Here is a 10,557-nt window from a genome sequence, read left to right as displayed (position 1 = left end):
TACCTGCTGCTGATATTCCAACTGGCTCGCTGCTACCTTGGACCCTATTCGTTGCTACTACGAACCTGACTTGTTGCTGTACGAACCTGACTGGCGAAGTCTGACACCATCCAACAGACGTCAACTCGCCAGCAAGAAAAACAAACACAAAGACCAGCAATTAAAACAAACAAAAACAAAGGAAGCAACAACCCACTAAGGGAACAATCGGCAAACGATTGTTCCTAACAAAAGGTCAATGTCAAGGTTCACCAGATGAGCTCCAGTTCAGTCTGAGAGAGAGAGAGAGAGAGAGAGAGAGAGAGAGAGAGAGAGAGAGAGAGAGAGAGAGAGAGAGAGAGGGTGTGTATCCACTGACCTCACACACACACACAAACACACAGAAGAGGCAGTAGCAAAGGTCTTTATCAGAGGAGTCACGTGACCTGGTCGAGTTGCACATCATATGATGAGGAGTCCCCAGTGATAAGGAGATAAGGGACAAGGTCTCATGTGGCTGATAAGAACATGAGCCCAACAAGTGTAAGTGTCATGACGATTGTGGAAAGTTTCGGGAGGGGTCATACGGTCAGCAGGAAGTAAATGTGGTTTGAAGGAAACATGAAAAGGGAATAAAACCACTCAGTGATGGAATAAGGACATGGAAAGCTTAGGGAAGAAGAAGAAGAAGAAGAAGAAGAAGAAGAAGAAGAAGAAGAAGAAGAAGAAGAAGAAGAGGAAGAAGAAAGAAGCAAGAGAGAAGGGAAGATCATGTACAAAAATACATGAGGGTGCATCAGGTGTCCAAGAAGAATGTGAGAAAGAAAAAAAATAAATATAATAAAAGTGTGGGAGAAGGTGGGCAAGGAAGTCAGTGCAGAGAGAAAGGTGAAAGAGCAAATGGAGTCATCATATAATAGGCAAAGGGACAAATTCTGTCGGAAGCGAATGAATCCTGAGCTGGAGGAGTGATCATTTTGAAGCTCTGCTGATTGAGGGAGACAGAACAGGGGCACAGATCAATGAAATAAGACTTTGAGGGATTGAGGTCATTTGGAGAATGCCTGTGGAAGTGGCTGTTGAGGATGTAAGGAGGGAAATCAAGAGGCTGAAGAATGGAAAGGCACCAGCAGTTGATGGGATTACAAATGAGATGGTGTGTCAGAGTGATGAAAGAGTGATTTGGTAGCTGACCATGATGTATAAGGTATGCCTGGAGAAGGGAAAGGTCCAAGAAGATTGCTGCAGCATTGTGGTGTGGTTCTTACCACAAAAATCTGCTGGCACTAAGCTACAGGGAGAGAGAGAAGGGGGACACCTCTTGTGTAAAGAAACATGAGAAGAACATTAGGGAACATGGAGGAATAAGTTTAGGATGTGTGATGTGGTGGACTGGTGGGTGTTTCAGTGCCCTGTGGAAGGAGGTATTTCTCCTCCACTTTAAGGGAACACTAACTGAAAAAGTATCTGTAGGAAAGAGAGAGTAGAGCAGGAAGAGATCTAGAAGACAGAGAAGTACTTAGTCACTCAGCAGAAGACTTGCCCTTGATTCTAATCCTACCAGTGAAGAGTTAGTTAGTTATAAAATGATTTGTTTAACCAGACAAGAACACAAAGGAAGGGAGGAAACATTGAAGGAAGTATCGATGTTTAAGGGCTATTATCTAAAAAGATCTAGAAGACAGAGAAGTACTTAGTCACTCAGCAGAAGACTTGCCCTTGATTCTAATCCTACCAGTGAAGAGTTAGTTAGTTATAAATGATTTGTTTAACCAGACAAGAACACAAAGGAAGGGAGGAAACACGAAGGAAGCATCGATGTTTAAGGGCTATTATCTAAAAAGAGACAGATAAGGACAATACATTTATTTAATCACTGAGATGAAGAATAAATAGTAATACAGTTATGACTGAACACAAGTATTGCAGACTGAACACAAGTATTGCAGACAAACCCAAGACCTTTCTCTTTGATACCAAAATCACCTCCAATTCCCAAAGCCTAAAATACCATCCTGTATCAGTTGCAAAGTCTTGGCACAACTATGCATGTCCCATAGTGAAATCATGTCTCCTAGATCCTTCTTCTCAAAGTTTGTTACACAATTCCATTCATTCCTGCATCTGTCACATCACAACACTAGCGTCACAATGTTTGTGGAAGTTTCATTCAAGTTTAGCAAAGTATTCAGTCACTGTTTTGTTATGGTGTGAGAGCTGGTTTTAGTTACATCAGTATGTCAGAAATTGGGAAATTCATTATTTCTTGTCATGCTGTCAGTTAATTCATCAATTCAAAAACATAATATGAGTTTTATTTTGTAGTTTTGATGCGATTTTGACGAATTTGACCTTCACTTCCGACCCAGTCGTTTCCATCAGTGATGAAGGACCCAAACGCAAACCATTTCTGTAGGGTAAGGTTGGGTGGCGTTTCGGTAAATGTAAAACCCCTAACCCACTCCTGCTGGGACCTGGCACTTTAGATTAGATTAGGTTAGGTTAGGTTAGGTTAGGTCACTGTGTGTCCCTGCATTTCACAATGGTTTCCCACTGTGGTCGCGTGTATAGTTCTATGTAAAGGTGCTGTAATGTAATGGATTAATCAGACTTTCGAGGAATTTAACTTTTGGAAGTTAAATTCCTCAAAATACACCAGAAATGAAAAAGTATACAAACAAAATGCCTAATTTCCCAGAGGCAGATTTAGCAATGAGAAATGTGATCAGTCTAAAGATCAAATGAATGAAGTCATTCAAAAACCAAAAATGCTCTTTGGTGAATAACTGGGATTCCAAAATATTCCGACTATATTCTGTTGTCATTGTTTTCAACAATGACTTACATCTGATGTTGCACTTTTCATAACAGTCTGTTTGGGTAAGCAGTTTCAGTTCCTATGGGTCAGACCTTTGAGTGCTTGATATCAGTGAGAGCTGTAGGGGTTTTATTTTTTAGCACTAAAGATAATCTAATGGAAAATCAAACTTGTATCTGCAGGGGTCACTAATTTTTTCTTTTCAGACATCCAGTCCCCTGAAGTGTAAGATTTGCTGTAATGTGTTCAGTGAAGACCACTGCCCGAGGATCCTCCCTTGTTCCCACTTGTTCTGTGGCCCTTGCATTGATGGGCTCATCTCAACCCAAAAGAAGCAATGTCCTTCTTGCAAGAAGGAATTCAAAGCCAATTCAGCTGAAGATTTCACGATTATCAGAGAACTCCTTGGTTCTGAAAAGCAACTTTCATCCGTGCCCGCAGTATCAAAGACTAAATCCACAAGACCAAAGAAACCCTTCCATAAGGTTATTCAGGATTTCAGGGAAAATGTTATCGAAATAGGCATTGCTATTTTCGAGGAAACAGAAGTTGAGGTTAATGACCGCATTGAAAGCAACAATAAGGTGAGAAAAGGTCTTGAAGAATTTATTCAAACGCTGGAAGAGATAAAGCTTTCCAGTAAAGAGACTGGGGGCAATATTGGCCGAGATAACAAATTGCTGATGGATAAGTTGGATATTGTTAAAGGAATGGTACGACGAATGAAAGACTCTGAAGACAAATTGGAAGCAGCAACTGACTTTGCTTCTGCTGCAATTCCCATGGGCGAGGCCGAAAAGGGTCTTCATGATATTGATGAGACAGCCAATGAAATTAAGCAGCTTCTTCAAGAGAATAAAGACAACATGAAGCAGGTGAGTTTGCTCTCTCTCTCTCTCTCTCTCTCTCTCTCTCTCTCTCTCTCTCTCTCGCCTGGTTCTAACGCTGCTCATGAAGGGAATCAATGCCTCTTTACTTAACTGAATCACTCATCCTTTGGCTTAAGATGTCTTCAGAATATTTCCATACTATCAGTGAAATCTGCCCATATCAGTGAATTTATAGTAACACTTCTTTTTTATTTAAATAGCTTTCCAATTCAAGGGATCCTTCCAGCCTTATTGATATTTTTGTATAATAATTTCAGCCATTTTAGTAGGTCTATTGATCAGAATAATCTCTGTAATCTCTTTGTCGTAATTGGATTTGTCTTACAGGACACTCTCAAGATGAAAATAAATTTGAAAAATGCCATGGAAGATATAGAAAGAATGACTGAGGAAGAAGAACAACAACAAGAGGAAACAGATCAAGAAGAAGAGGAAGAAGGACAAGAAAAGGAAAGAGACTCTGTTGTGAACATTGCAGTAAGTTCATGAAGTCTTTTCTTATGCAGAAAATAAAAGGTTAAAAATTGTCCTGAGAAACATCTATTCAATGAACTTAAGATAAATGTAACTGAATGAGATGATAAGTCTGATTTGTTTCAAACAACTCATTACTTTACAAAAGCCTATCCTAAGAGGCAGTGCAATTTCCAGACACTCCACATAAGAAGAAGAGTTCTCCTCTCCACTTGTCTGAGGATGCGTCTGGATCTCTGGGTGCCCCTGGTGGGGAAACTGTCCATTCTGTGTGTATGTGTGTGTGATGTTCCCAACACTTCTGCAATCTCCCTCAGAAATCTTGTGCATTCTTTGCTCATTTCCACCTTTAAAATTCACTATTCCAATCCATAAAGTTATTCTGCTTACTATTCAATTCTATGGTGTTGGGAGTGATTCATCAACCATTGTCTTCCTCTTATTCAAGTATGATTTATGATTTGGCAGAAATCAGGACAAGTGAGGAGATCCATGCATTCCACGCCTTGCACTGGACACCCTCTCTTCAGATGCCACCAATCCCTCTGGCACTAACACCCATATGGTACCACTCCTGCGCAACCAACAGCACTTGTCCCCTGCCATAGTATTGATCTCCACAAAAGCACCTTCTGACACTTGAAGTAGCACTTTGGAGTCTTCTGTGTCTGGCATAGTGATGCCCTCTGGCCAGTCTCATTCTGTTTGTGCCTTCCAGAGGTCTTGCTCCTCTGGAGCCAAAGGCACTTGTGGTAGACACCAACCCTCCTCCTCTGATGGTAGGGACTCTAGATTCTCCTGCCCATAGTCCATCATGTGCCTCACAGAGAAAAAGTGACAGATATTCACCCTCTAGACATTCATCTGATAGGCTCTAGGATCAAGGGTACAGTTTCTCTGTTTCTGATCAAGTTTCTCCTTGTGGATGTACCACACCTGCTAACTATGGTATGGCTCTGCAAGAAATTGACCCTCAAACTAGGGTTGATGGTTCTCGAGACTCTTTGCTGGTGACCCTTCTTCAGACTGCATGCATAGAGAACCTGCTCTACAATTCATCTTCAGCTGCAGAAGACGACTGTCCTTGTGCCCTCACATTCAGCTGCTTTGGTTACAGGTCAACCGGAATTATTCTTCCTCCTGTCACATTACCAATTTTCACTTCTGCTGATGAAATGAAACCTACTTCTGGCCAAGTCTCCTGTCATACTTCTGCTCCACCTTCACATCCCTTTTGTAGTTTTAAGACGCCTTTCCGGTGAGGCACAAGGGCCCCTGGAACAGTCTACCCTCAAGGACCTAACATGTGAGAATGTGCTTTTGCTAGCTTGTGTTTCAGCCCTTTGAGTAAGTGAGCTTCGAACCCTATCAAGTTTTATGACCCATTCAGAGAACTGGCAGAGCATTGACTTCTGTGCCCCAAGATTCATAGTTAGGACACAAATAGCTTCCCTTCATCCCTATTATTTGTTGCATAAACACAGAACAGTTTTCACACCGGGGGAGCTCAGTGGCCCTGATGCACGATCAGATGGCGAGAAAGGGAGGCTTATCTTCTTCTGTGAGGTGTCTGGAGGTCATGCTAACACATAGAATAGGTTTACAATACAGTAAATGTGCTTGTATTTGAGAGCATGACTCTTATTTTTCAAAAACATGCAATTTTATTGCAAAAATAAAAATTAACAAAATTTCATCTCTTTCAGTTAATTAACTTAAAATCAAAGTGAAATATCTTTTCTATTAAGCAAAATAACTTCTGACCTGAACTGGCATGAGATTTCCAATCAAAGAAACCTTTCCTCAGGTGGCAGACCATCGAAGTCCTCATGGTCACTTGAGAGGGAATGCCCAAAGAGAGATCATTGCTGTGATGACCTTCCAAGGGATACAGAGGTAGCTCCACTCAAGAATGAGTCCAACAACCAAGTGTCTGTGAGTCATCTTGAGGAAGGAGTTCTCCCACCGAGATGCTTTGTCATAGAGGTAAGCTTATTCCTATGAGCATATGAGTAGGATTCCTTTCTGTCTCACATAACCCTTTAGGAATCACTGTACAAGTTCACTATTATGCTAGGAATTTCGTAATTTGAAATAGACATCATGAACAGTTCTTGATATGGAATGTGAATCCAGCACTCACTGACCCAAGTCAAGTTTTATGGAGAAAAGAGAAGGTGCTGCAACTTGGGGTTTTGAATGTGCATGGATGTGGTTCAGAGGGTAAGAGAGGAATAACAACAGCTGATTGGTTTAAGGAGAGAAAGAAAGCAGAATGTTTGACACTGAGTAAAAGAGACAAAGGTGAAAGGGTACTGTGTGCAAACATGGAAAGGACTGCAGCAGATGTAGGTGCAAAATTGTAGGTAAGAAAATCATTCCTGCATAGGCTGTGTGGAATAACTCATGTTTACAGATGATAGAGTACTGATGAGGGATAGTGAAGAGAAACTACAGGAACTGGTGAGAGAATCTGTAAGTGTTTGCAAGAAGAAAAAGTTTAGTGTAGATAGATGTTGGGAGAATGGACGGTCTGTTTAGGTATTCTGGAACAGACATATTGGATGTTGGCAGGATGAGGGGACAGGTGAGTCACAGAATAGGTGAAGCAAGAAAGGAAGCAAGGAAGGATGGAAGCAAGGAAGGAAGGCAGCATGATGTGTGCAAAAGATAGGGAGGAAGCTCATGCTATCTATGGAAGCCAAAGTTGGATAGTGTCCAAGTACTGTTGAGCCAACTCTCCTTTATGGAAGTGAAATGTTAATGCTGAATATGAATCAAAGAAAAGGTGGAAGCTGTAGAGGTGAATTGTCTGTGTAGTATGGATGGATCATTGTGTTTTGAGATAGTTCAGTCATGTGGAGAGAATGGAGGAGGATGACAGATTTTGTGGAGAAGAAGAAGAAGAAGAAGAAGAAGAAGAAGAAGAAGAAGAAGAAAAAGAAGAAGAAGAAGAATGTGGAAGAATGGGAGCGCAAGACAGATAGAGTTGATTGGTGCAGTGTCTGTAAGCATTTAGTTGCACTACTGATGAGCCTTAGGTGTAGGAGGAGGAGAATAAATAGCTAATAATATTGTGGAAGTTTCCTGCACAGGGGTTTCATTCACAGTAGATTTTTTACTTGATTTCTTTGTCATTTAGCGTTTTAATTAACCTCTTTTTCTTCTCCTTCCTTTGCTCTTCTTCATCTTCTTGTCTATGAAAGTAGCTATTGATGCAACCAATAATAATATAAAAAATAAAGATAATCATTTTTAATCTTATTATTTTTATTATTGTTCTAAATATCCTCCTCCTCCTCCTTTCCTCGACAGCTTGAGTCCTTGATGCAAGGGGTGTCCTCCTCGCCTTCTTCCCCAGCAAGGGCGTTCCTGGAACTGGCATATAAATCCACCCACCTGGGGAGGGTCATCATCAGGGTCACAGAGAACGGCATAAAGGGTCTCAACTTCCTGTATATGTGCAGGGGGATGGGGCCTCTTATGCCAACTCTCAGGTCTTAGGTGTAAGGTGTAAGGGTATGGAAGGTGAATTTATTGAAATGGGACACTACACGTCCCATGGAGGAGGAGGCACATCAACTCGTGCAGTGTTGACATCGAAGGAGGATTGGAAGAGGGAGAGGGAGAGGGAGGGAGGGAGAGGCAGAGGAAAGAGACCAACGAAGTGACGCCATGGAAGGCGGGAGATGTGAGGGGAGGCGATTCATATGAAGACGCCCGAATTTTTGATCGTCACCAGAGATGACCCCTTTGGAAAGATGGACATCGCTTCGGGTGGTGGAGGAAGGAGGACTGGATGTCCTAGATGCCATCTCGAAGTATCCAGACATTACACAGGTCAAGGTGGCCAGCTGTGGCCTTTTATTTTCCTTGTGAGTTTTTCTTCCGATTGAGGTTTGGAGTTTGATTTTAATTCATAATAATTCCCCTTTTACACACATCTCGTGTAAAAATAAAATTAATATACTGTATATACCAGATCCAGGTTGTATGAATACCCTGATTTCTTATGGAAAGGATTTATTCTTTCCTTAAACAAACTCTTCTTGTAGGCAGATTTTCAAAAAAACAATTATGGCTTCAAAAAGGGTTGTTAAACCCACAAAGTCAGGAATAAGAAAAACTCGAACTTTACTAAAATAACAATATTTATTATTGAAATAAAAAAAGCCGTAAATGATGGTTGGGGCTAGTAACCGCATTCAAGTACAAAAACAAAAACAAAAACGCAAGCATTTCCCCCAATCGCCTACGCTAACATGCATACCGACAGGAGGAGGGAAGGTCACAAAGGAGAAAGAAAAACAACAAACTCACGATGGATAAAAAAACACAAACATACGACAGTAGAAGGCAAAAGATAGAAAAACACCCTTAATTCTAGTTATAACAATCAAAATACCTTAACCTAACTTACAGTAATAACATCAGTCTTTATGTGAATCACTTTATACAAAATTAACACCACTGAATACACTTGAAGATGATTCTGCCGATTACCATCAGCAGCTCAAAACGTCTGTAACACCAGACAGCGTCAGTGGAAAAACCTTTAAAAGTATATGCACTTACCAGAGGTAAGTCTCCCTACGATCATCACAGATCACAATGAAGTTGATTCCGCCACCTACAATTCTCGTGTCCGTAGCACGACAGCGTCAACAGTCTCACAAAATACCACTATCAATATTTACGCTTACTGGAGGTAAGTCTCCCTACGGACGCTGTAACGCTCCACAACAGCGAAGAGGTTTGGAGAAAGCTGCAACAGAGGTGAACGCCGTGATCAAAGCTTGCCCCATAAGCGTTGGCTGTACCTTCACATGGTACAGGTCTCAAAAGGGCAGACGCAGACGACGAATCATTGAATCCCCACAGGAAACAGGAAGCAGCAAAGCTGAATCAAGCTGTGGCACTATATGGACCTGCCGCAAAGCAGACGAAAGGGGCAGACAACGGCAAGACTCAAAAACAGAGGCAGACCTCTCGCTCAGACAACTGGGGCGAAACTCCTCCGGAGGCTGAATCACCCAACAACTCAAAAATATGAAAATGAAAGAGAAAATTATCCCACATGGGTGTGTTACCAGTAACAAGCGAAACACCCGGCGGTGGGGAAAAAAGAACAGCCCAAGCCTTCATTTAACGGCAAAAGGTAAACAAAAGATAAAGTTTAACAGTTACGTTACTGCGCTAAAAAAAGACTTACGTTAACTTTTCATGATATTCTTCATTGGCGTGGGTGGGTAGAGCTCTCGGCTAGCACGCTGTTGGCCCAGCGTTCGACTCTCCGACCGGCCAATGAAGAATTAGAGGAATTTATTTCTGGAGATAGAAATTCATTTCTCGTCATAATGTGGTTCGGAATCCACAATAAGCTGTAGGTCCCGTTGCTAGGTAACCAGCTGGTTCTTAGCCACGTAAAAATAAATCTAATCCTTTTTCGTATCCGGTCCTTACATCGTTTACGCATGGTTCGTATGTGCTCTTTATTGCAGCCCCCAACCTACCATCCAGTCCACACACCTCTCCTAAACATCTCCACAGTTTGTTTCTAGGTACTGAGTCAAATGCTTTTTCTAGGTCAATAAAAGCTGTATACAGTGACCTATAGTATTCCCATGACTTTTCTATCACAAGTCTCAGGATGAATATGAGATCTGATGTGCTTCTATCCTTTCTGTACCCATGTTGTTCTTCGATATCTTGTATATCTGTGCGAATCCTGGCGTCTGAAGAAGCCATTCATGATCTTTAAATTATTTCTCGTGCAGAAATCAATTAGGTTTTCACCTTCGTTGTTTCTTGTTTCTTCTCCGAATGGACCTATTTCATTTTTCTATGCCTTTTCTGTCACAACCAACTCTGGCATTAAAATCCCTAGCATTAAGTTAATGCCCTCTGTTTGTTCCTCCAGTTGTAAATCCAAAAGATCCATGAAGTTATGTTTCTCTTCTTGTGTGTGGCCTTGTTGTGGGGCATAGATCTGATGTACATTATAGTTTTTATTCTTTATCCTAACTGTGCAACTCAGAAGTCTTTTTGTATACAGGGGACAAGACTGGGGCCTACAATCACAACTACACCATGTTTTCTAATTCTAGCATCTACTCCACAGTAGATCAGTACGTATCCGTCCCCCAAGTCTTGACCAGCGCTTTTACCTCTATGTCTGGTTTCAGCCATTCCTAACAAAGCGAGTTTTCTCTCTTTCATCATATCTAGTGTTTCATCTTCCTTATTATTATAAGTGCCAACATTTAAGGTACCGCATCTGCAAGTAACATTCAATTTGTCCCTGCCATTTTTCCTAAGACGATTCCAGTTTCGTCGCCTATTTTTACGTGTGACAACTGACCTTTAGTTTCTCGAGCGATAAAACTTCAGTTAGCG

At 41.4% G+C, this 10,557-nt stretch overlaps 1 protein-coding gene across 1 annotated transcript; it reads left to right on the top strand.

Annotated features, from left to right (window-relative positions):
- The first annotated feature begins 531 nt into the window (after positions 1-531).
- On the top strand, positions 532-8,144 carry LOC136846383 (E3 ubiquitin-protein ligase TRIM13-like). The gene is made up of 5 exons (XM_067117182.1): positions 532-794; positions 3,004-3,672; positions 4,015-4,164; positions 5,969-6,147; positions 7,477-8,144. The coding sequence occupies exons 1-4, from the start codon at positions 765-767 to the stop codon at positions 6,059-6,061; spliced, it is 942 nt and encodes a 313-aa protein (XP_066973283.1). The 5' UTR covers positions 532-764; the 3' UTR covers positions 6,062-6,147; positions 7,477-8,144.
- The last annotated feature ends 2,413 nt before the right edge of the window (positions 8,145-10,557 follow it).

Source organism: Macrobrachium rosenbergii, chromosome 15 (genome assembly GCF_040412425.1).
Source record: "Macrobrachium rosenbergii isolate ZJJX-2024 chromosome 15, ASM4041242v1, whole genome shotgun sequence".
In the NCBI taxonomy this organism is placed as follows: domain Eukaryota; kingdom Metazoa; phylum Arthropoda; class Malacostraca; order Decapoda; family Palaemonidae; genus Macrobrachium; species Macrobrachium rosenbergii.
This window is presented reverse-complemented; position numbering and strand designations above follow the sequence as displayed.

Coding starts and splice junctions, on each gene's coding strand:
- LOC136846383 (XM_067117182.1), top strand. CDS start 765: ATGAGGGTGCATCAGGTGTCCAAGAAGAAT. Junction 3,673..4,014: donor ATAAAGACAACATGAAGCAG/GTGAGTTTGCTC, acceptor TTTGTCTTACAG/GACACTCTCAAGATGAAAAT. Junction 4,165..5,968: donor ACTCTGTTGTGAACATTGCA/GTAAGTTCATGA, acceptor ACCTTTCCTCAG/GTGGCAGACCATCGAAGTCC.